A 22,421-nucleotide genomic window follows, 5' to 3' on the forward strand; every position below is an offset into this window, starting at 1 on the left:
GAGCCCATGTAAGTGGTAAAATGTACTTACACCTCAGAATGCTTTTATTATGCAAAATTATTGTAAACATAACCTATTGCGAACACCCTTGTAATTTGCTTCAACCTCTTTGAACTTTATGAAAGATTTTATTTTATGGAGGATTAAAGCAGTGTTTGCAAGGAATTGGAAGCAAGCAGAGTACGGCTGTTTCTAAAGCACGCAGCGTCATCTGCTGTTAAAAACTAAGCTCAGAATCGTTTGAAGAACCAGAAAGTTTTGGTATCGGCCTTGTTCTGGAAAAAGTGGTACCTGTGCATCCCTGGTGAAACTATTACTTCCTCATTAAAATGATGTAAATGTTCATCTGGGTTTTTATCTGGGTCTATTTGCCATTAGTGTTACAGTATTTATAAATCATAAAATTGTTGTCCTGCATGTGATAGTTGCATTGATTAAACAGCTAATCTTGTTTTTATGAAAGTTGTTGTAGTTAAAAGTTGTTTACTTAGATTAAATCACATTGTTATGGTTGCCCATTTTTGTTTACAACTTGGTTACAGTCAATGTGCACATCTGATGAGATCATAGCCACATTTTGTGGTTTGGTGGAACCAAGCGTCAACCTTCCTGTCTCTCTTGAATCCAACACAGAAGTTACTTAAACTGCAATTCATCGACTGGCTCCAAAAAAAGTCAATCCCATGACCCCCCATGTTAATATGTCCAACTTTACAGCAGAATTGTTTTTTTTACAGCTTGGTACAAAAAGTGGGTTTGGTCTATATAGCTAATTTTGCCCTTCATGACAACTGTGAGGGGGTGAATTTTTTTTATAACTCATCCGTTTCAATTATATTAAGCCTTAAAGTTCTGCATAATTAAGGGCGTGGCCACTTGAGTGACAGGTGGATTGCCGCTGATGCCACTACTACCCATTTGTCTGCTGTCTGTTAGATGTCACCTCAGCGAATCCTGTCTCTTTGCCCATTTTTGTTTATCCGGGAATGACGTGCGGTGACGCTACCACGATGGCGACGGCCGACTCCGCCCACTTTGGCCGTCAAAAATGCTCCAGAAACCTACGGGTGGCGTCATAGACACTACATTCATATTTTTTTTACAGTCTATGACTCTATGGGTGGAACACAATGTTGTATTTTAGGAATTAACCACTGAGAAATGCTTAGGTACTAGCATAAATATATGAAGATTTTATCTTGTGTGGTGTCACTATTAGTGTATTGATCCCAGTAAGGATGAAGCACATTTTCAGTGTGTAGCAGACCTAGATAATTGTAGCACTTTTAATAATAATGTGTTTAAAAAAAAACAGTATGGTCAAAAAATGTAATGTCACAATCTCATAACTTGGTTGAAGTCATGTTTGTTGTTTGTGGGGTTACGTTGTGAATGACGATCAGTTGTGCACAAAAGAGAAAGACGTGTAGGTTTTAAAGAATATGATCTCCTGAACATGTTGATCTTTTGATTTTGTAGAACTTCTCCAAAAATATTTTTGCCATCCTACAATCGGTGAAGGCGCGGGAAGAAGGTCGAGCCCCTGAACAGAGACAGACTCAGAACCAAACTCAGGTGGTGAGTACACAACCAAGCTACTTCAATAGCGTGAGAATGTCTGTGGTTTCTGCTTCCTTTTTACCTTTATGTAAAATAGATGTTTGTTTGATAGAACTACAAAGGGCTCTTTCTTAGTATTTGGTACATTTGTCCCTGTTTGCTTTAATAACTGCAGAATGCTGATGAAGGCCACAAGTTTTACATACGTTTAATCTGTCCTACATATGTATAATATATCTGCGGTACCGTTGCTCTCACGGAACAGATAGACTATTTGCTTATTTAACTTTTCTCCGTCCATGCAATAAATGCACATCCTTGAATGTGCGTGGATTTCTAGCGTGTTTACTTACATTATTACTTGGCAGTAATGTCTATGGTTTGACCCATTTGAGAGGCGGCCAAAATTAGAATTTAAAATGGACTGAATAAAGCTCTCTACGAACTTGACGTGCGATGCCGCACTCACTGACATGTATGCGCCAGGGTTTCCGTTGTCCGGTAATTGCCGGACATTGGCCGAAAAAAAAATGAAATGTCCGACAAAATTAAATCTCTCTGGTCAAATTGTCCGATTAAAATTGCCTAATAATCCCGCCCCCCTAACACAATCTGAATTTGAGAATAAGCCTAAAATGTATAAAGCAAAAATACACCGACCTTTGGCTATGTTATAAAGGAAAAGGCTCTACCGTTTGAAAGCTAGCGGCGCCAGGATTTTGATTGTAGGTGGGCCTCCAGAAAACTGGATAAGCCAAAAATAAAAATAAAAACGGGTTCCATCTCCATTTCAGCGCTTTTCTGGACACTGAGGACAGCGACTAAAATTATAGGCCTATTATTTTTAGTTTATTAACAGCAACAACAGCTGTAAAGATGAAGTTGACGATCGCCATCTCCGTAGTGAACGCGCCTATAGAGAGAAATGCACATCATGGATTACATAATCAGAGAGTAGCCTATTTCTTTTCGTTTTAAATTTAAAAAGACATTTCAAGCTTTCTTAAGATATATTTCATGTCTGTTAGGCCGCGCTGAGTTTCGTTAAATTAGGATGAGATGCGCTCCTGTTCACGAGCAATGCAAGTGACCGCGCGGGCGCCGTCATGTAGGCCTATCGTCTGCTATATTAAAAATTATTATTATTATATTAAATTTAGGCAATTGGTTGATAGAAAAAATATTAAAATTAAGATACAATTTATACAAAACGAAATTCACTTCAAAAAAGGCTTTCTACAAAACAAAAAACTTAATTAAGTGGTCAAGATCATGTCTGACCCGCTCCATTTCTCTCGATATTGCGCATACTATCTTACACGTGCGTTTCACTTTTCATAATCCACATAAATATAAAAAAATAACATTATAATATTTTAACAAATATTAAACTAAACTAAATGAGCTTATTTAATGGCTACAACACATATAGTAGACCTACTCTCTATTTGTACAAATTGCTGCACATTCATTTTATTCTCAATTTTGCACATATAAGTTGAAAGGCATTTGTTTGTGCATGCATAGCAAAACATATCTGCAACATTTATCAAGTTCACTGATAATTACGCGTGCATTTATTAATTATTATCTTAATGAATAATGAAACAAGGACGAAGTTGTTTGTTTAGAATGGAATGGATCGCAAATAGATCCGAATGAAGAAACGTACATAACCATAGTAGAAAATGGGTCTCGAGTGTTCCTGCAGAGAGGGGGTTCTCGCTGCAGAATCGGATCAAGACGAAGCAGCGAAGTCGCCTTGCGGAAAACAAGGTTACGCGGTTTATGCGCATTGCAAGTTGTGGAGAGACACTGGGAAGTTCGCTTGAGTAAAAATAATAGGCTTCAGATAATGTATGTGGGGAAGGGGGATTGGCAATGGTTTGTTAAACTATGAATGTGAAACCATAGTAAAAACAATTGGCGTTGATTGACGCCAATCGGACGTTCATGTTTTTTTCCGTCTATTTAAAAGTTAGGCTAATAAACATGTTGCATTCGGCCTGATTATGTCATTTTTTAAGTTACTCAGCCTGCCTCCAGTTCTCCTCAACTTGACTAATTAAGAGGCGATATTTGACCGGCACCATTTTTTCCTAGCGGAAACTCTGGTATGCGCATGAATCCAGCACACGCTCACGCTCATACCAATATTGTAAGTTACTGCATAATACATTTTTAACTAGCAGAATAATACAGCTATGTCTTTTAACTATTATAGTATTTGGCAAAAAAATAATGCCAAAAACAAACTTTAACTGTTGGCTTGGCATTACATCAAGTCAGCTGTCAATTTAGTGCGAGGCCCTTTGCGGTCGCACACTTGGCACAGCCCTTGCGACGGTACTGCCAGTAGCATATAGCATTAGCTCCTTAGCCTGAGCTAACTTGATCATGCTGATCTAGGTTGGTGTGGTTTCAGCAAGCAGTAGGGCTTGCACAGACTAGTCGAGAGATCGACTACTTCAACCACTATTCGGCGCTGTCGGAAACAATCGACTACTCGAGCACCCATTAACCATAAATGAATTCAAAATGGCGAACGTCACCAACAGACACCACACATCAGATGTGTGGAAGTATTTCATCAAGGATGACAAAAATATCATAATTTGCCAACTCTGTAAGGAGCTGTTCACATATCGCGTCTAAAAACGCTCTCCTTCTTTCCACAAGTGCTTGCGCTCCCATGGCGTCTGTCGTTGCTGTGCAACCATGAACTGTGCTGACGAGGAAATATCAGCAAAGGATTAATGATTTCTAGCCCTTGCATTAGCTTTACCACTAGATATATTTATGGAGATGAGAAATAAAAACCCGCCCTGTACAGCTACGATCAGCTGTTCGGCCGAGCTTTTGATGTTGTTACGGAAATGCAAGCTTATCGGTTGTTTTTTTGTCTCATGACCTGCGCACCGCTTGCGGCATTCTGAAAAGTTTAGATGTTTTCATCTCGCCGCGGCATACGCGCCTGGAAAAACGAGCGCGCCGCGACCACGCGTGTCGCCTCCATTATGAGTGCGCCTGCCTACATTTGAAATAACAAACTTTAGCGCGCAAAAGACGCGACATGTGAATGGCCCCTTAAAAGCAAACATTGCGTCTGAAATGAAAGGCAAAAACGGTTATTTATTTGGCTTTACTCTGTGTTACATGAAAATTTAAATATGTAATGTCATACTCATAATAATTATAATGTTTTAAGAGTTTACATATGTAATTGTTGCATTAGGCTATGCATTGGGCTAATAAAAATGTATTGATAGTAACTATATCATGTCTTTTCATTTACAGTCGCATGAACCACGAGTAGTCGAGTAACTCTAATATTGTTTTGATAAGAAATCGACTAGCAGAAATCAGTAGTCGTGCAACCCCTTGCTAACTCCTCAGCTCCACCCACGTCCCGCCTCTTTGCCCATTTTCTGTTATCCGGGAGTGACGGGCGGTGACGCTCTGCCAAGATGGCGACGGCCACTTTTGGCTTAAAAAATGCTCTTCAGAAACCTACGGGTGACATCACGGACACTTAAGTCCATTTTTTTTTTAAGTCTATGGTAAATGAACAGTGCCGTGCTTCACTCTGAAACCGATAGCGCACGTGTACTTAAATCACTGCCTGCGCAGTTTGTCAATTGCACAAAGCCATGTTGCAATATTGTTTTTTTTTATTGTTTTTATTGATTTATCATGCAGCCTTAGTTTACCTGTTATTAAAAAATGTCTAGTGGCACTCTAATGAAGTAGCTAACCTAATCTATGTATGTTTGTTTATGCACTCATCCTATAGGATCCAGCAACAAGAAATAAACAGCCAGTCCCAGCTGCATACAACAGATACGATCAGGAGCGATTCAAAGGAAAAGAAGGTAGGTTGGTTTTCACCAGCTTTATTTTTGACCATTGAACCATCAAACATGTTGACTAAATGGTAATGCTGCAGCAAACATTTTTAATAGAAATGTTTTTAATAGAATTTTTTTTTTTTTAAATGTTCCTAGTTATAACCTTTTAAATCGTTGGCTGGGTGACCTGTTAGCGAGCTCTTTAGGTTTATGACCCACAGTTTAGGAAACTCTGATCTGAAATTTACGAAGAGGTACTTGTGTATCATTATCCATTTATGATGAAGCCCCCGAAAATGGAATTGAGGCTTACTGAAAATTATGAAATGTTTTTGTTTTGTTTTGTGTATTTGTTTTTTTCTACAGAAACGGAGGGTTTTAAAATTGACACCATGGGAACCTATCACGGTATGACGCTGAAGTCAGTGACGGTAAGTTCATATGTTATGCATCCTATTTGTTTTTGACTGTACCTCAGATACAAACTATGAATGACAAATATTTTGTGGTAGTATTTTTTTTACTTTTCTGGCATTATTTGAATTTTTTTTCCTTGAATGAATGAATGAACTGGTTGTTAAACCATGGCCCCATTGTATGACACATGGCAACTGTATTTAAAGGAAGGTGTTTTGTCTCAGCTGAAACTGCTACTTGGTCCATAGCACTTTAACAAAAAAAAAAGAAAGAAAATTTGAATTAAGCTTGTTGCTCAGTCAGTACTTTACATTTGCATGTGTTCCTGGGAGCAGTAAGAATATGTAAATATGTAATGTAAATTCTGGACATTGTTCTCTAATAACGCAACACACAACAACAAGTGATAAGAAAAGTGCAGTTAAAGCATCTGATCAAAGGGATGTGGATATACCCATTTTAAAGGCTTGCTGCCAATATTACAAACTGCACCTTAAGTATTAAACAAAACAAAAAATTGTCAGTTCTTCAATTTCAGAAATCAGAATTTCTACTATAAAGCAGCTCTCCAGTGTGTCCACTTTCTGACCTTGACGGACTGAGTGAAGAAATAAACTGTAACGAGGTTCAATTTTGTGGGAAGGAGGAGGTGGGAACCGGTGAACATTCAAGAAACTTTAATATCAAAAATAAAACAAATACAAAACGAAAGTAAAAGACAGCAGCCCCTCACGGACGACTGCTATCACATCAAATAAAACATAAACATCAAATAAAATCCAGGCCTGGCCTCTCTCGATCTCCACTGTTGTTGCTCGTCCTTTATGCTTCACCAAACTTTTTACCAAGGTTTTTTAAAACCTTTGTCACTTCCTCTGCATTTACCAAGTTATATTTTAGTCTAGTTTGAGCACGTTATGTTTGATTGAAGCTTATTGTTGAATTTGACCTTAGGACTCTGGAAGTATGTGTATAGGTAGATGTTTCAGGAGCTGTAAGAGGTCTCTCTTTACTGTACTGACCATAACATGAATGTCAAGATTTTGCTGTCTGTTGGGGGATAAATTAGGCACTTGCGGCCATTTTGTGGACCAAAAGGTGCCCTGATTTTCTTCATTATAGCTGTAATATCTCAAAGGACTTTTTTCTGCTTATTTACAATCCTATAAGATTGATCACAAAAACCAATGCTCAAGACCCACAACTGCATATTTTTATACCCATTTAACTAGTCAGATATGTGAAAATAACCCAGCATTAATATTACATAATGAAAAACTGATAATCAAAAAAACAAAAGTTGTACGTAACCCTGATGTGATCTAATGTTATATTTGGTAAGACCCCCCCCCCCCCCCAAAAAAAAAAACAAAAACAAAAAACACACCAATAAAGCAAGGCAAAATCTGTTCTTTTACCCTGTCGTCTAGCAGGGATTGTGTTTGTTGCTCTGCAGGTGCTGCCAGTACTGGATCAACTCATTGGGGTGAAACCCATGGGAAGTGATCAGTTTGCTGTACGTACAGCTGGAGTACTGCACTCGCCAGTGATTAAACAGCTGATCGTTTGGTGGTGGCACTGGTTTTATCCTCAGTTTAGCTAGACAGATACCCACATACACATCTTCTAAATGCAGCCTGGGTATGCTCAGAGACGCCACATATATCCTCTTAGCCACGTCACCTGAGAAGACGTACCCAGTTCCCGAACAAAAGGTGGGGTATCGCCTACCATGATAAATTTCTGGGGGCATATACCATTTACTCTCTTTGTTTCGGTTTGGGGAGAAGTCTGTCATGAAATATCCCGTGAAATACTTTTGTGTTAGTTGTCCCATGGGCTTGAGGAATTTGTGGACGAGGTATTCAGTGTTGACAAACATGTCACTATCTGTCTTCATGACATATGTGGCCTCTGGACAATACTTTGTGATCCAGTACATCCCCATCAGCGTTTTGAGGGTAAGGTTGTTGTAAGTATCCCTGTAATCTTGCTGGATGATGTCATGATGCTGTCGACTTTCATCCTCTATTGTTTGCTGTAGTTTGCTGCCATTTCTTTGGGTGTCGTTATTTACACCAATGAAGAACAGACGGATGAAACCCAAGTCCCCTGCCATACTTTCATTGCCCCACGTTTTCCTGATGGCGTCCCTGGCGTCTGTTTTCTTGGGCTCAACTGAAATCAAAAGCACTAAGAAAGGTGCTTTCAGGAGACATGCGCTCGGCTCATTAAGGATGTACCCGTAAGGCTCAATTTTAAGTGTCCTCGCTGCTCTCATCTCATTACTTGAACTGATGTTCAAAACATCCAAATATGAGATGACATTTTCGTGTGATATTAGTGGTGTAGGGGTCGCTTCTAGCTCTCTCAACCCGTTTGGATTCATCGTGGTTGAGTTGTTGAAGATTTTCATGGTTTGGGGCCACTGAGTAGTAAACATCTCCTGGGTGATTTGACAGGGCCAAATGTAATGAGTAATGTAATGGCCATGAGTAATGAGGCATCCCACAAACACAAGCAGAATGAGAAAAAGGGAAACCCTGCGGTATCTGTTCCTCAGCTTCAATCGCATGATCACTTTGGGTTCTTTGGATTTGTCAAGCCTCTCCGAATAACATACGAGTCCAAATGCGAAAATCTGCAAATAAGAAAGGGGATGATTTTTATTTGCTAAAGTGCTACACAAAATTTGCAATATATTTTACATATGTATATTATGGGTTTGTAAGCCCGTCTATTAGTCCAATGAAGGTCTCCAATAATACGGGTTAAGGTTTTTGCGCGTTTCTTGTCTTTCCTTTTACGCAACAACAAGATTAAATGAAATGCATTTTCTCACATGTATTGACTCGTTATTTTATCTGACTCCATAAATGAAAAAGGTTTTAATGATATCTGGGCATCATTAAAAGTAAGCGAATGTTTGATTTATTCTTTTTTTAACTCTTTAATTATGTTTTACCCGCTCAGATTAGGAAGCTATTTCATTTAGAGGTCCTTGCGTCTTCCGCGGGTCTCACGACACAATCTCGCCGGTTTTGTTCATCGGTAATTAGGTAATTGGCTAATATCTTAGACGGTCGGATTCACCCTTACACAATCAAAGATACTACGATTAGCCCTTATGGAATTGCATACACTTGAACTTAATTTAATTAATTTACTTCAGTAGAGGTTTTATTAAAATGTGAAAAGCCCTTTTCACGTTGTAGTGTGGACTGTCAAAACAGAGGTATTTTAAAAACGAGTTTTTAATGTGACGCATATTGTACCAATAGATATTCATGTTTATACCGGTAATGTGCCTGTTATGTGCCGGTTTCAAAAATATCCGGATTAACGTAGACATAGCCTAAGTGTTTAGAAGTGAGGCACAGGGGAACAGAGAGGAGTTCGGAGCTTAATGCAAAGGTTGTTAATGCTGCTGTCTCCAACAGTTTGTGAGAGAAGTTGGTGCTAGTTTTAGTACCTCAACACAGTGCTAGTTTTTACACTGTTTTTGTAACCTTTGTTTTTATTTTTGCTCTTATCCACTGTTGTTTGAACCTTCTGCACTTCCTTGCCTTTAAAGTATTTAACTTATTTTGGAACGACCTTTAAGTGGATGCCTGGTGTGATTATCCTTGTGACCTATAGAGTCACTATCACACCTTACTTAAATACATTTTGAAATATAAAAATAATAATAAATACTGCTCAAGCTTCCATTCCATTTTGTATCAGACGTTACGTTCGTGTTTTTAGCACTTCCGTCAGTGAAACGACACACTACAGCCTGTAAAACGTTGAAATAAATATTAGTAAATAATGATAACCTAAATAATATAAGAAAGTTAAATTATTTGAAAAACATTTTTTTTATTATTTCAACACAACAAAACAAAGTGCTTTTTAAACAGTGCTTTTAAGGTGGGTAAAGGTACAGAAATAAAGTAAACAAATATAACACTGCATATTCTTCACTGTATAAATTAAATACATACGTTATTATTACATTGAGACATAGCTAAATTATACTGTACAACAATAACATATTTGTTACAATTACTTTGTTAAAGGTGCAATAGAATGGACAACTGTATTTACCTAGGCATAGGCCTAGTTGAATAATAAGAGTTCTGTACATGGAACTGATACCTGAACATGAACATAACGTGAGCCTCAAACACCATTGTATCCTCCTTTAGCTCGTACATGCAAAAGACCACTGAAAAACATTGCTGTCCGGATAATATTTACACCCACAAAATTTGCATATCCTCCTGATAACCAGAAAAAAAAAAGTTTTTTGAATTTAGATTTTTTTTCATGTCATCACATTGTTTAGAGCACAAGAAACAAATGGTAATAAACAGAGCAATTCCAAGAGGGTCCTCACACCATCGGTGCTCGGGCCCTAATTAAAAAAAAAAAAAAAAAAAACATTTTTGAAAAATATTTTATTCATACGTTATGCTATGTCCTCTGTAGTGGACACCAGGACTAAGTTGTTTAAAAAATAAAATGACATGAAATTATATGTATAGGCAAAAACAATGGGATTTTTTTTTCAGTCACCAATAAATTTGGGGGTTTCAGGATTTTTTGTAACCAAAATTTGTATAAAGATGATTCTCAACTATGTTATGAATATAACAGAATGAATTGATACACCATTTTGCTTTATGCAATATGTGGGTAAAATAGCCATAAATTAATATTCCCATTCAATGCAATGTATCTATACACTGTATCTAATTTGCACATTAATGTGTTCTTGGAGCAACATTTAATGAAAAAAGAAGTGTAATAATTGGAGTAATAATTAGAAACATTTTAATAATAATATCTAATATTTCATATGTATATTAAAGTATAATTTATTTCCATATTCACTTGTGTCTCCCAAAATGCCTGATAAACATGATTTAAGTCCTGGTGTGCTCTACAGTGGACACGTATGAAATCAATGCCCTGTTCTGTAACAAAGTCATTTTTTTTATTTGAAACCCCATAATATTTTCCTGAGATGTTGGTTTATGAAATACAATTTGAAAAGTAGTCCGATTTAAATTATAATTACAATATATTATCACATTTCCTACATTTGATCACTAAATTAATGTCAGACATTTTTAAAGACCAAGGAGGAGTTGTTTTCATGGTGAAACCTCCAAAAAAGTCCTGAATGTGCTCTTTACAGGACACCCAGGTTGTGACATGTATGATGTCAGAGAAATTCACTAAAATATAATGTCCACTACAGTGGACAAAAGTCTATTCCTGGGTCCCAGGAGGATATACCAGCCCATGTTCTAGGTCAGGCAGTAACATGGACCTGTACAGCCGAATCATCAGAAGTTCTGCAGGTACTGTGAAGAATCAAGCAAGGACAATAGGGAAAATAGCAGATCATGGATATAAATCATATGTTCCAGGCTGTGCAGGGGATGTGAGCGATTTGATTTAAGTGTAATGACCTACTTTTTATTTATTCATCAAAACTGACAAATTCTGTGACACTCCGCATTATACATTAAATTCCATTTCTATGACTTGATTCTGTCTACGTTTTTCACATCGCGGAAATCATAGGGCCCTATACATATTAATCCTTATGAAAGTTACAGAAGTTATTTAGTCAAAAGTAGTGAGTGATTATTTTATTTTTTTTATTAACATTAAAACGCACACAGCAGCGCAGCAGGAATATTAGATTATAATATTGGATTATGCAACAGACATTATACAGCTCAGTGCCTTCACAGTTAACTAATAAACCATTGAATTGTTATATCGGTCTTTTTCATGCTATATGCAGATGGTGTCATAATATTCACATAAAACAACATTCACATACAAAAAAAGTTTGTTGGTGCAATTGTCAGGTTTAATACCAGCTGTAAATACGGCCACAGGTGGCTGAGGTGTTTCATTTCTTTTCCCTTCTCTTTCCCTTGTCACTAGCTAATTGTGAGTCAGAGACTAATTTCTGGCTAAACATGAAAAAGCATTCAGAGTAAATTCTTGTTTACATCCAGATAAATAAATAAAAATCACACACACAGATGTCAATGTGGCATCTTAGTTTGACTTACTTCTCTTAAACCAGGATTGCTTGAAAGAATGAATCCCATCAGCACCAGCGTCAGAAGATATCTGACAGTTGTGAGAAATGTTCTTTGCCTGCTTCAGCAGTCCCGTACATTTTAACAGCTGCTGCAGTCCAATATCTTCCTCTTCCTGTAGTTGCCACTCCTTTGCTTCTTTTCTCATCAATTTGCTGCTCGTCTTCCTGTAGATTTCACAGATGATGTGCGATTTAGGAGGTCAGCGATTGGCCGTGGCTTTAGGTGTTTTCCCATTCATAAATTCAATTCCTAAGACCATTAACTGCGTCTCTCTTGTCAAACGCTGACTGAGACATGATGGGATGCAGCGCGGATGAAGCTACTTTAGAATTTTCTCATGTTGCTCAGGCATCCACCCCCTATTCCTCACAGACTTCGATACCGCTTGCCTGTACAGCGATGATGCTGTGTGCGGCTCTGTTTTGTGCTGTGCTGCTCTGCTATTCTGATCATTTGGAGAAAAGCTGGGGGAAGGGAGGTGAAAATGTGCCAACGCATGGTTCTGCTGACATCTTCAACCACACATGCACCTTTCTTTCTCCACATGACATTCATGAACACCCTCCCTTCTGATTATAATTGCTGGTATTTATAAGAGGTTTATAAATACTTTGTCTGGTTAGAAACCGCATTGCTTTCAAGGAAATGGCAAATCCAAACTAAAACGGACAGTTCATGAAGCCTTTGCACGTAAAGCATAAGTATTGTTTTATTTGAAAGCAGACACTTTGTAGTTTATAGTCACAATTAATTATTGTCATAATGATTTTTTTTATATATAAATAGCTTCAAAGTTTTATGTTATTAGAATTTTTTTTAATTAAATACAATTTAAGTTGGTATTGTTTTAAACTAGAAATGCATATATTTATATAGTCATAGTTTATATAGTATATAAATATATAGTTATATTTAAAATCTGAAGATTTCATGTAGTGTGTAACAGCTCTAAGTGAATGAAATTATCTGAAAATCTGAAAGTGCACCACCACCATATATAAAGTTATTGTCTTTCAAAATTAAGAGTCAACTCGGAGTCAATTAAATGAATCGTTTTTCAAACGAGTCATAAGCCGTTTCGTTGTGACGTCAAGACGAAACATCAGCATATTGCTTGCCCACTTATTGTGCGCACAGACACCAGGGAAAACTTGAACCTCAAACCTGTAGCTAATTCCTGGATGCTGGAGAGCATCATGTCGAGAAGACGCTGTGCTCTACAATGTGAAGGTAAAGCCAGTTTTTTTTTTTTTTTTGCCCAAGGACGAGCATGTGAAGAATCAGTGGTTAAAGTTAATCTTTACCAAAATACCACAGCAGTATAATTCTAAACTTTTGCTGTGTTCCCTTTATTTCACTGACGACTGCTTCTCAAATCTTGGAGTTAACTTATTTATTAAATCCAGGCAATTGGTTGATGAAACATTGATTAAAATTAAGAGACAATTAATACAAAACGAAATTTACTTTAAAGAAAGGCTTTGTGCTTTCTGTTTAAGGTCTCTGTGAAAGGTCTTTTAATGCCGCTTTCAGAGAGGTCACGTCCGTAACATTTTTCATAAATGTGAACCTGAAAAATAAAATAAAATGAATATTTTATGTTCTGTGGAGAGCCAACCCTACATCTGGTGGGTAGTATTACTTTTTGTTTGCGCAGTGTAATTCATAGAATTACTAAAGAATATTTTGCTACCTAAAAGTTAAAGATTTTTTGTCATGTCTGTAACGCTTGTGTATTTCCCTCATATTAAATATAAAATGCATGTGTAGACTGATATTTTTCTAATATCTGGACTCCTTTATTAAGAGAGTATGTATATATAAACAGACGTTTCAATATATTGGTATTAAATGCACTTTCTTAGAATTTATTTCAAGTTTTGACTGCAAATGTCACGTCCATAACGCTGGAATTGCCCAATTTTAAAGAATTCATCCTCTATTTTATAATGTTAACTTCAAATAATACTAATAGTAATTTAAAGATGTGGTAGCATTGTATCTGGACGGGAAGGATAACTCTGGGAGTTGGAAGGGGTGTGTCTGAATCTGCCTTCTCACACCGCGACACAGGTTCGTGGATCTGATTGTCGGTTTCATATCGCATATCGCTACAGCCCTAGACTGAACTGATGTTCTGTACAAGATAGAAAGCCCAAATTACCCCTTTGACTTTGCTTATAAAGTTTAATTTTTAAAGTCTTCTGCACTGACAAGAAGAGATACATAAAGTGTGCATCTTTTGGGTTAAACTGAAGAAAATGGATTCTCAAGTATTTTTTTCTGTTACTGTTAGGCCTTTAGACTAATCTAAATTAACCTGACTTACCATTGCATTAATGTGCATTTTCTTTCTCTCTCTTTGTGTGTGTAGGAAGGAGCATCTGCTAGAAAGGCCCAAACACCAGCCATGCAGCCTGTTCCCAGACCAGGTATGGAAGAACTCCTTTAAGATTTAAGGAATAGTTTGTGTAATTTGATGGCTATAATATTGCATATATAGCATATTATCTGAGGTGGTTATTTGAACTTTTCTGTTACTTTTTAAAACCCAAACCCAACTCGCCCTCAAGCCATCCTAGGTGTATATGACTTTCTTCTTTCAACCGAACACTATTTGAGATGTATTAAATAATATCCTGGCTCTTCCCAGCTTTGTAATGCCATTTGAAGAGTGCTCAAATTTTTGAAGATCCAAAAAGCACATCCATCTATCATAAAAATAATCCATATGACTCCAGTGAGTGATTTAATAAATGCATTGTGAGGGGAAGTTATGGGTTTTTGTTAGAAAAATATCTATTTACATTTTTATAAACCATTATAAAGATTCTCGGAAACAGAATTTTCATTTTTGAGTGAACAATTCCTTTAAAACAACAGAACATCCATCTAATCACCCAACTAAAGTACTAATTTGCTGAAAGATGCCAGAGATGATTTACTCATCTAATATGTGAGGAGTGTTCTGTTGCACAAGGATAAAGATTAAAGGATTCGCTCTTTTGAACTTGAGATGGGAAAACACAGCACACAGTTTCACAGTTTTCACACACATCATTTTAGATGCTCAATTGAAATGTTGAATCTGTTACTGTTTATCTCATGTTTCAAATGTGCGTAGTTGTAGCATGTGCATGAATGATTTCACATTTTCTGGCTAGAATAAAAAATTGTCCATGTGTTTTTTTTCTTCTTTACTTTAGTCTCTCAAGCAAGACCCCCTCCCAATCAAAAGAAAGGTACGTCTTTAACATTGTGGATGAGGAAAGGAAATATGCTATTTTGAACAAAGCATGTTTTTAAGACATAGTTACAGTTCTCAAGATTAAAAATATTTTTTTTAGTCATAGAAAGCTTATGTTTTTTTTTGTTTTTTTTTGTGTTAATATACGTCTTTCTAACTTTGCTATAAAATATTTAATTGATTTCTCATAGGATCTTTGCAGAGAGCTAGTTTGTTTTTACAAAAAATTCAGTTGGTGGATTTGCTTGTTTTTTCCAGGTTCTAGAACTCCCATTATCATCATCCCTGCTGCTACAACATCTTTAATCACAATGCTCAACGCCAAGGATCTCTTGCAGGACCTCAAGTAAGTGCTGAATAGATATGCTTGATTCATAGGAAAGTTAAGTTGACATTAAAAAGCTAAATTAAGGCTTTTAAATTAAAAGGTAGGGTTGGCAATTTTCAGAGCGGCTAACAGTAGCAAGCTAGGTTTGAAAGCATGAGATCTCACCCTCTCTTGAGAGTGTCTCCAAAGCCACGCCTCCTTCAAAACATGAACAGTAGAGTTTACAAAGCGTCACAAGAGACTTTAAATTACCACGTCTCAAAGCACATAACATTACAATAATAGTGAACATAAACAACTTACAGAGCTCGCTCTTGTACCACCTGTCTAATGCAGATTCATTTCAGCACTGATCATGTTGATCTTAAAAAAATGCATAAATCTGAGTCTGAGGACATGAACAACTACTGGTAGAATGTCACAGGTTGCCATCTCGTAATTACGGTTACCTTTTTTTTTTTTTTACGGTTATAACCATTCAAATTCAGCGCAGAATTCTCTGTTATAAACCATAGACATCAGATATATATATATCAATATAAGCCGAACTTCAAAGAACTAGCAGACTGTAGCCGACTGCAAACTGCATGTAAGGAATTAACACTATATCAGCAGGTATCAATAGTCTATATAAGTCATTCAAAAGGAGAAACCAAAACAAAGATACATGAGATGTATGAAACGTTAACAAAGTAGAGTTGTCAAAATGTACTGACTTCGGTACCAAGTCGGTACTGAAAAAAAAAAAATTTTGACGATAGCAGCATTTCTCTAGCATTTTGAGTGCTGTTGAATGGATTGTTAAACACCTTTGATTGGTCATTGTGTTGACGTGCTCAACATATATGTCTGTGATTGGCTACAATGATCAACAATGACATCTTTCTTCATTTTAAGCGGCTCATGTTATGAAAATATTCATGATTTGGAATGCTTGGGTAGGATAGCATGACATTAGCTAGATCAGCCTTCTGTCTGTGCCGTTTTGACTGACTTGCTCTTTCATCACTTTCGCTTTCATCACTTTCACTTTAATTCTCATGCACTAAGAACTCGTTTGCTAAACTGAACATCAAATCAGTTCCTACTCTCACCGACGGCCCTGACGCCGATTCAACTGAATCGGGCAAACTGCCGTCGACGTGAGCCCGATAAGAGCCGTCGGCTTGGTGTGTCCCGGCCCTAACTGGAACCATGCTATTGTTACAAAGTTGAATGTTTTTACGTTAATGTAATTTGTTACTGTTGTTGATTAAAAGTAAATTTTATCTGAATTTTAACTTAAGCTCAGTGCTTTACCAATAAATAAAAATACAATATTATTAGGTATTGCACTTAAAAATGCAAAACAATAGTTATTTTATGATTAAAATAGTTTATGATTTAAAATTCCTCCATCTGTAGAACTAAGTGGCACTGGTGCTACGCTCTCCAATGGTAGTCTTGAGCCCTGATGCAATTGTGTTCTAGACAATGTACGCACTGTTCGGTCAATTGACATTTGTTCAGATATTCCAGTTTCAAATGTAAATTGGTCAAATGCATTTTATATCACTGGTGGAATTGTTTTACTTGACAGATTTCTCACATCCGAGGATAAGAAGAAGCAGGGCATCCAGAGGGACAACGAGGTTCTTCTGCAGAGACGTAAAGATCAGGTTCAGCCAGGAGGTGCCACGCTCAGTGTCACTGTACCCTACAGAGTGATCGACCAGCCGCTCAAACTGGCCCCACAGGACTGGTGAGCCTGTCTTTCACAACATCTAGAAGCAGAGCCTATAATTTTAGGTTAATTTTAAGGTTAATTTTTGGGCATTGTTGATAATAGAGCCATTCCTACTAGTGTTGGGTGTAACTAATTACCAGTGGTGGAGGAAGTACTGAATCTCAGTACTTAAGTAAAAGTACAAATAACCAGACACATATTTACTTAAGTAGGGTTGTCATTGTGGTACTTCTAGTAAAAACCTACACCACAAAACTAGTTGAGGATAAATTCTTTAAAATTGGGCAATTCTAGCGTTATGGACGTGACATTTGCAGTCAAAACTTGAAATATAAATTCTCAGAAAATGCATTTAATACCAATATATTGAAACTGATTATATATCCATACTCTCTTAATAAAGGAGTCCAGATATTAGAAAAACATGCGTTTTATATTTAATACGAGGGAAATAGGCTATGCATGTGACACAAAAAATCTTTAACTTTTAGGTGGCAAAATAGTTTTTAGTAATTCTGTGAATTACACTGCGCAAACCAAAAGTAATACTACCCACTGGATGAAGAAGGGCTGGCTCTCCGCAGAACATAACATATTCATTTTATTTAATTTTTCGTGTTCGCTTTGTGAGGAAAAAACAATGTTACGGATGTGAGTGCTCTGAAAGCAGCACTAAAAGACCTCAAACAGAAAGCCTTAAAGTTTCGTATTAATTGTATCTTAATTTTAATCAATGTTTCATCAACCAATTGCCTGGATTTAATAAAGGAGTAAATATAGCAGACAATAGATAATCACGACACGGAGGTGCCGGCACGTGAACTGGAGCTCGACTCATAAATGAACTGAAACTCGTATAAGGTAGCCTACTTGCCTCACAGACCTGTGAAATACATCTACAGAAAGCTTGAAATGTCTACTTTTAAACAGAACAATTCAAAACGAAAGAAAACAGACGTCTCTCTGCTTATGTAATCCGTATGAAATGTGCATTTCTCTCTGGTGCGTTCACTACTGCGAAGATCGCAAGTCAGCATCGTCAAATGTCTCCTTGCTATATTTTACATATTCATAATCATTACATTTGCCGGTTCTTTGTGACAGCTTTCAGGTGCCTTACTGGCAGCACCAGATATTTTTTTCAATCCTTGTTTTGGGGAAAAACTGATCAGAAAATGTAACGAAACAATGTAGAAATGTAGTGGAGTAGAAAGTGTAATAATTGCTGCAAAATGTAATGAAGTAAAAGTCAAAAGTATGCTCTATCGATTCTACTTAAGTAAAGTACAGATATGTGAAAAATTTACTTAAGTAAAGTAATGAAGTATTTGTACTTCGTTACATTCCACCACTGCTAATTACTAAGTAATAACTTACTGTAATTTAATTACTTTCCCCTCGAAAAAGTAAAGTGAGGGATTACTCTTAATTTTTCTTTAATTTAATTAGTTACTTCTGATGTAATTGAGATGTAACCAATCCGATCTCACAGCAATTCGTATGCATTTTATGAGGTGGCTAAATCGTACGACCTCACTTGTACAAATTTGTACGAATTAGCCACTTTGTAAAATACTTATGACATGTCATGAGATCAGACTAGTATAACCAGTGGTTCTCAACTCCAGTTCTCGGGAGGTGTTAAATAAGGCAGACATACAAAATGTGCAGAGCAGTGGGTCCCGATGCCTGGAGTTTAGAACCACTGGTATAAACTAGAACAATTCTATATAAAACAATAGTGGGTTTAACATCAAAATGTATTGTCTGATGTTAAAAAGCATGTTTATGTTATCTTCTCCCTTTAAATTGTTTGGTCAGTTTAAGCATAATTCATGCAATTTTATAGTATTTATTTGAAAGAAATAAATTTCTTGTCTATCCTTGTATTATTCAGCTGGTTGAGGTTGATATGGGATTTAGAAAGTAATTAGTAATCAGTAATTAAATACTTTTGAGTAATTAGTACAGTAATCTATTACACTGTTGAAGAGGAAATTAGTAACTAGTAAGTAATTACTTTTTTAGAATAACTTACCCAACTCTGGTTCCTACACATTCCGAGTACTGATGCACCAAGTTCTTTTTTTTTGTGCTGAAACACAAAAATAAAGTTTTCATTTAGCCAAAAAATATTTTTCTACTCTAATTTGTTATTTAAATCTAAACATTAAAACTCTATAAAATGTTTTTTTTTTTTTTGTGGCCATAACATCGTCATTTTGGACATGTAAATGCTTATTAATTTCTCTTGCTTATTTGACTGTTGTAGGCTACTTACCGTGGTGAAATCGCTTACAATTCTCATTTCATGACTGTTTACAAGCTGTTGTGTTGACGTCTTTCTACGGTTGAGACACTAATTGAGAGATTACATGAGACACGATACATTTCATTAAATTATACCGTTTCTTTTCAAAATACCCACTGATTTTCATGGCACAGTAAACGGCTTCAAGCGACATTTATTGTTTGAATTTCATGATGAAATTGATTAATATCAAAATTCCTATTCATATAAAAAGTATCAAAATAAAGAGCTTATTGCGATTTATTGGATGGGAGGCATGCTACAAATTTTAATGCATCAACTGAAAGATTGATCTTGGGATTTAAGAATTGATTTTAGACTGTTGTTGTTTGTTCACAGGGATCGTGTAGTGGCTGTCTTCGTCCAGGGTCCTGCCTGGCAGTTTAAGGGCTGGCCATGGCTGCTGCCTGATGGATCTCCTGTGGATATTTTTGCCAAAAGTGAGATTGGTCTGGGGAAACACAACACATTATTGACAATAAGGGGGTTACTTGAATTTCACACACATGGACGCAAGGATTGGAAAGTCTGTGAAAACAAACATAGGTCCTTGAAAGTGCTTGAATTAAACAAATACTAAATTTGGTTAGAGTAGCATGGTGCTATTACAAAAATTGGCCTTTATGCGCTGCCAAAGCCAGAACGACGGGGAGATAATGTAAAATGATATTTCCTACTGACATATTACAGCAAAAGATATAAATAACTGGCTTAAAACTATTTTTTTGGGGGGTGAAAGTACTGACGTGCATAAGACTTTTGCACAGTACTGTATATAATTTTATAGATATAAGCTCTCTCTCTCCAAACTTTGACTATTGTGCTTGATATATAAAAGGTGCTTTAGAAAGTCCTTGAAACTAGTGTTCATGACAGAGCAAACCCTGTGCAATACACCACATTGGTTATGTACCTAGAAAGAGTGTTTTATGTCATGCTATTGTTTTAGTCCGAGCCTTTCACCTGAAGTACGATGAGGCACGAACAGACCCGAACGTACAGAAGTGGGACGTGACCGTGCTGGAGCTGAGCCACCACAAACGACACTTGGACCGACCGGTCTTCCTCCGCTTTTGGGAAACACTGGACAGGTCAGTATTGCAACTCTGTGTACATCAATTGATGTCCTTTCACCTACATTTAGCATAGCACATACCGGAGAGGAATGGCTTCTCACAGTGTACTGTTGTCATTCATGCACTTCCAACTTGTCAATATTTTTGTTACATACGCTCATGGGCAAAAAAATGGGGCAAGACAAAAATGGTAAAATATTTAGTGGTCTTGACCATTTTAGTCACAAAACTCTGGTCGGGAAATTGCCAAATATTCACTATCTGGACTCTGACCTGGCCAAAACATGAGCTTGATGGGCTTGTGCTCAAGCTGCCACTTGGTTGTCTTTGCAATTTGGGCAGGAGCATTGCCTTGTTGAGAAATAAGATAATCAAACACACCTGATTCAACTCATCAGCTCATTAACCCATGTGATAATGAGCTGATGAATTGAATCAGGTGTGTTTGATTAGGGAGACAAAGAAAACGTGCAGTGTTGGGGGTCCTTCAGGAGCAGGGTTGAAGAACACTGGTCTAAGGCCTTCACATGTCTGACAAAAACACACACAAACATGTATGAGGTGTTGTTAAAAGATTTATTAATTCAAAGACATTTTTTTGATGTATACCACTGTTCAGACGTTGAGGGTTGGTATGATTATTTTGCCAAGGCTGCTTTTATTTGATCAAAATACAGTAAAAACAATAGTATTATGTATTTCAATTTAAAATAACAGTTTTCAATATTAAAGGGGTCATGAACTGTATTTTTCATTTTTTTAGGTCCTCTTTAGGGCTGTCACGATACCTCGATTAAATTTGAGTATTCGCTAAAAAATTTTTTATTGATTGCAATTTACCCGTGTTGAGTAAATGACAAAATCCATGAACCGCATTATTAGATCGTTTTCTAAGGCTGCATAATGTATAAAAACCATTTAAAATATGCCCTGTGGGTTTTATATGATTTCTATGATTATTTACATATGTGTAGGTTGTGTGCGTCTCAGAGCGGCTCCATTCACAGTAAATGCTGCTCTACACAAACTGTTATCATTTACACGCCTTAAGTGCGTCTCAAACTCCATCTCTGCGTATGCTGCGAGTTTGGGTTGCTTATAATGTTCATCTCTAAAAGCAATGTGTGCCATTTCATCAGATTTGTAAGGCAAATCTTTTATAAACCCACGCTTGTGTGTTGCATTATTACTGTCGGATTCAATGTAGTCAGCACTGCATCGTATTTTATTTTCAGTCTCTGAAAAGCCTGCATCGGTGTCTTGGTTAAAACATACCGAAATGAAGCAAGCAAACAAACGACGTGATCTGACTGGAACTTCGTTAAAAAAAATAAAGTTCATCCATGCTTGTGTAATGTTATGAAGAATTTAAAGTGTTTTTCTGCTCTTCAAAGTGTCTTGTAATCAGAGGCATCTCTACTGTTTTGTTGCTGGAGTTATTTTCTCTGGGGCCAGTTTCACACATACTTGTTCCTGTTTGCAGTGCGCTCGTGGTTACACACATGTGGTGTTTGCAGTGCGGAACTGATCCTCTGCATACCACAAAACAACATTTACTCATTCTTTTTTATTTCAGAATTTTTTATTGCAATTTGTACACAGTACAGTTATACAGTCTTTCATAGACTTCACCTTTAAACACTAAATTTAAACAACATATTATTCAATCCATTACTTCTATATACATTTATATATTAATTTGCTCAAGCAAGTGGCAAAAACATTTACTTGTTAAAATCCAAACATTAAATTAAAACGGTAACACTTTACAATAAGGTTCATTAGTTAACTTGAA

At 36.7% G+C, this 22,421-nt stretch overlaps 2 protein-coding genes across 2 annotated transcripts in view; one reads left to right on the forward strand and one right to left on the reverse strand.

Moving 5' to 3' along the window:
* Nucleotides 1–22,421, forward strand: part of cdc73 (cell division cycle 73, Paf1/RNA polymerase II complex component, homolog) — a 34,692-nt gene that overhangs the window by 9,904 nt on the left and 2,367 nt on the right. The window contains exons 8-16 of the mRNA XM_081374371.1: nucleotides 1,480–1,578; nucleotides 5,354–5,432; nucleotides 5,775–5,839; nucleotides 14,313–14,370; nucleotides 15,145–15,180; nucleotides 15,444–15,531; nucleotides 17,093–17,254; nucleotides 19,890–19,990; nucleotides 20,500–20,641. Of these exons, the coding sequence (XP_081230497.1) occupies nucleotides 1,480–1,578; nucleotides 5,354–5,432; nucleotides 5,775–5,839; nucleotides 14,313–14,370; nucleotides 15,145–15,180; nucleotides 15,444–15,531; nucleotides 17,093–17,254; nucleotides 19,890–19,990; nucleotides 20,500–20,641 (830 nt within the window). The remainder of the gene's footprint in view (nucleotides 1–1,479; nucleotides 1,579–5,353; nucleotides 5,433–5,774; nucleotides 5,840–14,312; nucleotides 14,371–15,144; nucleotides 15,181–15,443; nucleotides 15,532–17,092; nucleotides 17,255–19,889; nucleotides 19,991–20,499; nucleotides 20,642–22,421) is intronic.
* Nucleotides 7,252–10,224, reverse strand: LOC308695364 (beta-1,3-galactosyltransferase 2; the record flags this gene model as incomplete). Its single annotated transcript, XM_081373487.1, has 1 exon — nucleotides 7,252–10,224. The coding sequence occupies exon 1, from the start codon at nucleotides 8,398–8,400 to the stop codon at nucleotides 7,252–7,254; it is 1,149 nt and encodes a 382-aa protein (XP_081229613.1). The 5' UTR covers nucleotides 8,401–10,224.

This window comes from Scardinius erythrophthalmus (assembly GCF_964197995.2).
Source record: "Scardinius erythrophthalmus genome assembly, chromosome: 9".
In the NCBI taxonomy this organism is placed as follows: domain Eukaryota; kingdom Metazoa; phylum Chordata; class Actinopteri; order Cypriniformes; family Leuciscidae; genus Scardinius; species Scardinius erythrophthalmus.